The 5,301-nt window shown below is 36.5% G+C and overlaps 1 protein-coding gene across 1 annotated transcript; it reads right to left on the bottom strand.

Moving 5' to 3' along the window:
* Positions 1-2,319: 2,319 nt before the first annotated feature.
* On the bottom strand, positions 2,320-3,273 carry LOC141489813 (olfactory receptor 51L1-like). The gene has a single exon (XM_074190221.1). It carries the CDS (start codon positions 3,271-3,273, stop codon positions 2,320-2,322), a length of 954 nt encoding a protein of 317 aa, XP_074046322.1.
* Between the last annotated feature and the right edge of the window lie 2,028 nt (positions 3,274-5,301).

Below are 5,301 nucleotides of genomic sequence, written 5' to 3'. Positions count from 1 at the left end.
TCCCCTAGTCTCTTTCATAACAGTCTAAAGTTCTATCAGGAATTAAATATTTCAAGCTGGGGAGTTGAAGCTAAAAAATGGAAAGATTCACAGATCATTTTTTGTTATAATTTCCAAAAGAAATGAGAAAATAATTGTTCAATGAGAGGGAAACCAACCTTTTCATTGTAACACATCATTTATAATAACATGGAACACAATATCTCTTTGCTTCAATTTTTAGTCTATGTCTATGACTCAGTCAGAAGATAACTCTACCAAGTCGTCTTCCCTGATCCTCTAATCTAAGTATATACATATTTATGTATAAACACATATGTATATTTTTTCTCACTTATATCTAGAACATTTTGTTTAATCTTTTCTTTGTATAACCTTATGATCTTCTTCATTATCAAAATACGATACTACCTTTGCTAAGTGAAATGTGAACTTGTAGGTAATAGGAAAGATGCCAGATTTTTATCTTCATATATTTTATTATTCTGAAACACATTGTTGAGTTACTCAAAGAATTTTGAGTTTAAGTGAGAAGGAATATGCTCAACATGTCTTCATTAAGTACCTGCTATATGTTAGACATTACGTTCAATGTTGGTTATACAAAGATCAACACAAACCAGTTCTTTTCTTCAAGGAGCTTACATGTTATTCCATGGGAAGTAATATAGTCATAACAAATTTAAAACAAATATTAAAAGCTGAGTGCAGAGTAATATCAGTGTGGATACCAATCACAATCATAGTTAAGAAAGATTAGCTGCTGGAGGTGACAGTTAAATTGAGTCCTGAGGCAAGCAAGAGATTTTAAAAGGAGCAGAGAAGTTCATTCTAGGAAGGGGGAGGCAGCCTTTACAAAGTTTTTTTTGGGGGGGCAAGAGATGGAACATCATAGAGTAGAGTTACTCAGTCAATCAGTATTTATTTATTGTTTCCTACTAAGTGCTTGAAGTATTTTCTGGGGATACAAAGGAAGGGAAAAGATAGTTCCTGGGTGAAATGGGTGAAACTATGTGCAAAATATTATATACAATAATGTACTAGTGGGATAAATTGGAGATGAGTAACAGAAGGAAGGCACTAACAATAACTATAGAAACAGCAAGTAGTTCAAGTTTGTCTGGAACATAAAGCATAGAAAGCAAACTAATTTTAAATGAGCCTAGAAAGACAGTCCAGAGCTATATTATTAAGTACTTTAAATATCAAAGAGAAGAGCTGATTATATGATCCCAGAATTAATAAAGAGCAAATGAAGTTTCTTGAACCTGTATCTTGATCTGACACAAACTTCAGGATTATTTATTGAGCAACTGAGGAGAGGATGGAATAGAGAAGGGAGAGTCTAGAAGTAGGGAAAATAATAAGAAAGCCTTTCTTAGAGTCCAAGATAAGAGGACATGGGGTTCTGAAAAAAAGGGATGATCATGTAAGTAGAAAGGAAGGGATGGATGCAGGAAATGAGGAGCTAGACATGTCATGTCAAGAGATTAGATAGGAGCTTGAGAGAGATTAAGAAATTGAGGATGCTGCTGAGGAAATTCATTAATTTCTGTGACGGTAATGATTGTGGCACTTTGGATAAATGCCTAGGGACTGGGAAATACCTACAAGGAATCAAAAGTCAGAATGTACTTGGAGAAAACTGAGCAAGAAATAGGAAGAAGACTATAAGAAGTTCAATCTTGATCAGAAGTGAGTATCAATTTGTAAAATCTAATGGTTCTCTATTGATTAAATAGATCAAAGAATAATTTGGGTTAAATTGATCATGGTTGGAGTCAGGAACAAGAAAAATAAGTTTTCTAGCTAGATCAAGGATGATGTGTGTTTGGCAGCCAACTTCCTTTTGGCTAAATCCTTTAGACAACCTGTTTATCAAAGCTACCTATCCCTGTATATTCTGTATGCTTCAATCCATTCTTTCCTTAATCATTGAGTTTCAGTAAAATAAATAAATATTTTAAGAACAATGTTCCCTTGATGAATTTCTGCTGTGGCATGCCCTTCTGCTTGCTATCTACCACAAGTAAAGTGCAAGGTTCTCCTATAAATATAGTACCCTAAAAAGTTTGGGATGATCACTCTGGTTGTGTGTGCCTTTTTTCTTATAGTACCTATATCACAAATAGATACACTAGTATGCTTCGGTATTCCAGTCTACAATATTCCTCTGCTCTTCTTCCATTTTTCCCTCCTCCCCTCATTGAGACACTCTTTTCCGGCATAGAATGGTAAAGACTCAGGTAATTGAAATCATAATATCTGCTAATTACATTTGTCATGTGTGATGCGAATTATTCTGACCATGACCTACCCTCAGGTGGAGTGAATTCTCTTAGGGATAAATACACGCATGATCCCTGTGCGGATCTGCTTGGTCTTCACACTGTAGATTATAGGGTTGAGTACAGGAGGCACTAGCAAGTAGATATGAGCCATGAAGACATGGACAAGGGGAGAGGCATGCTTTCCAAAACGGTGGACAAGAGACAAACCAATCATAGGCACATAGAGGACGAGGACAGCACAGATGTGGGAGGCACATGTGTTGAGAGCCTTGAGCCTTTCCTTCTGGGATGCAATGCTTAGTACAGAATGGAGAATGAAGATATAAGAAACCAGAATGCCCAGGGAGTCAAATCCCCATAAGATAATGATCAAAACCAATCCATAGATGACATTAAACTTAATATCAGCACAAGCCAAGCGAATCATGTCCTGATGAAGGCAGTAGGAATGAGAGAGGACATGGGAATGGCAGAAGGGGAAGTATGCAAGACGAATCATTAGTGGAGTTATGGTGAGGGAACTTCTGAGAACAGCTGCTATTCCAATTTTGGCAATGCGCTGTGGAGTGAGAATGGTGGAATACCTCAGGGGATGACAGATTGCTACATAGCGGTCAAAGGCCATTGCTAGGAGTACTGTTGATTCTGTGAATGAGAAGGTATGGATGAGGAACATCTGTATCACACAAGTGTTGAATTCAATCTCCCTGGAATTAAACCACAGGACTCGGAAGAGAGATACAAGGGTGGGAAGGGACATACCCATATCAGTGAGGGACAACATAGCCAAGAAATAATACATGGGTTCATGGAGGCTTGGGTCAGTCCGGACTATATGAAGGATGGTACAGTTGCCCACTATCCCAAACAAGTAGAGAATGCAGAAAGGAATGGAGATCCAGTGGTGGACCATCTCATAGCCAGGAATTCCAGTAAGGTAGAAGGTGGTGGATAGGGCACTACTGCCATTGAAATCTGCCATGGAGCTTCTGCACATAAACATAATCCCATCTCACACCCACTCTCTCCTACAAAGAAATGAAAGACATAAAAATGGCTACAAAATATTTTAATGTGCATTTGGTACTATAATTTGCTCTTATCTTCTTAACCATTTTTGCATTTATCACTACCTTGTGTATGTGTCTAAACTTGTTCCTTACCTTTCTCTTCTCCTAATATATTTTTTTAGGTTTTTGCAAGGCAAATGGGGTTAAGTGGCTTGCCCAAGGCCACACAGCTAGGTAATTATTAAGTGTCTGAGACCATATTTGAACCCAGGTCCTGACTCCAGGGCCGGTGCGTTGTCCACTGTGCCACCTAGCTGCCCCTCTTCTCCTAATATTTTACAGTTAATGAGTAAGCTAAGTAATCAATTTGATTCCTAAACAGGTAGTACAAGCAACTATAAACCTCCCTGCCTCATTTTAAATTCCTTAAAAATTACTAAGTATACTGAAAACTTTTTTGCATTATCTGAATTGTCCTTGTGCAGCTAAGAAACTAGGCTTGTTATTTAAAGCCTACATACATTTAATGCTTAATGCAGGAAGACTAGGTTTTATCAACCCCAAATCTTGCAGGAACATGAAAATTGCTGTGAGGAATATGAGAAGTTGCTCCTATCTCAAGCATTCCACATATTACAGATAACTTGGTGGAGCGGTCCACCAAATTGATTGGCTCTATCAGACAACTTATTAGTTCTGAGTTTTTTTTCTGTACCACAATAGAGTGATAGAATTCAAGGATCAACATGCCCCTAGATGGGATCAGTTTATATGAGGAGAACTATGTGAGTAACCTTAGATTTTGAATGGAACTCTTGTCTTTATTATTTTGTTTGAACTTTAGTATGTGAATTACTCAAGTTAGGGTTAGAAGGAGCTTAGCAACCCTTATTGGCAAATTAGTGGTTCTTTTGAGACTGATCACTCAAAGGTTCTTAGAGACATCATTGCTTTCTATTAAATTAGGCATTAGTCTTTTGATATATCTCTCTTTTCCCCATCTCCCCCCCATCTCTGTCTGTCTCTCTATCTCTCTGTGTCTCTCTGTCTCTCTCCTCTCTCCATGTAGACTCTCAATCAACTTGTTGCCATGTAAAATTAACTAGATACCTGTGATTGTTATCATATGATCTTGGTAGCCACCCTGATATTATGGTGGATATGCTTTTGTGAACCAATACTCAAATTCAAGAGCTGCCAGTTGAACCACATGAGGGAATTCTTTTATCAGATGTTTGTATTTTGGATTATCTTGTAATGATAACATTTAGTTATGACCAGTCCTATACAAATTCCCATCATACAACCCCAGGTTATAGAGGAAAACTACAAAGTGCGTGAAACAAATAATTATTCAATTTGAATATTCTTGTGCTCAATATGTATCTCCCAGCAAAATAAAAATCCCTCTTTTCCCCTTCCAATCATTCTATAAGCTTCTCAGAAACATCTTTGACTTACATGGTTTCTAGTGTATTTTGTAGACTCAGCTACCTTGGAAGATTTCTAAGGGAATAATGCAATCAGCCAAAATATTATTATTAAAAACAAAAGAAAATGAAAATTGCAACCAGAGAGTGGTGGGGAAGACTAATGAAGTTTCAGATTTGAGAGTTCTCTCCTCTTTCTATTATATGATGTTTATTCTCCTTTCCCAGTAACCAGGAATGTAACTCAGACTTCAAAATTTCATTGAGCTATAATGTGTAAAGCAGGAAAGAAAAAATTAAAATGCAACATACTTTATTTCTGTTATTTCAGCTTTGGCTAGATTGCAGGTATAAAGACAAAGTAAGGTAAGCAAAGATTTTTTTTTTTCCTTTCCAGTAAATCTTTTTCCTAATCTGCATTATAATTAGAGACTGAATTTGTACAATATATAATATTTGTTGCTAATTCCTAAAACATGTTTTGAAGATTTTTGTAACGGTTGAAATAATCTAAGAAATAATTAAGAATGTGAGATTATTATCATAAATATTTGGAGCATAGTTTACTGA

The sequence above is a fragment of the Macrotis lagotis genome, chromosome 1 (assembly GCF_037893015.1).
Source record: "Macrotis lagotis isolate mMagLag1 chromosome 1, bilby.v1.9.chrom.fasta, whole genome shotgun sequence".
In the NCBI taxonomy this organism is placed as follows: Eukaryota; Metazoa; Chordata; class Mammalia; order Peramelemorphia; family Peramelidae; genus Macrotis; species Macrotis lagotis.
This window is presented reverse-complemented; position numbering and strand designations above follow the sequence as displayed.

What these genes read in the sequence shown, in the direction of transcription:
- LOC141489813 (XM_074190221.1), bottom strand. Translation starts at nt 3,273, where the DNA reads ATGGCAGATTTCAATGGCAGTAGTGCCCTATCCACCACCTTCTACCTT.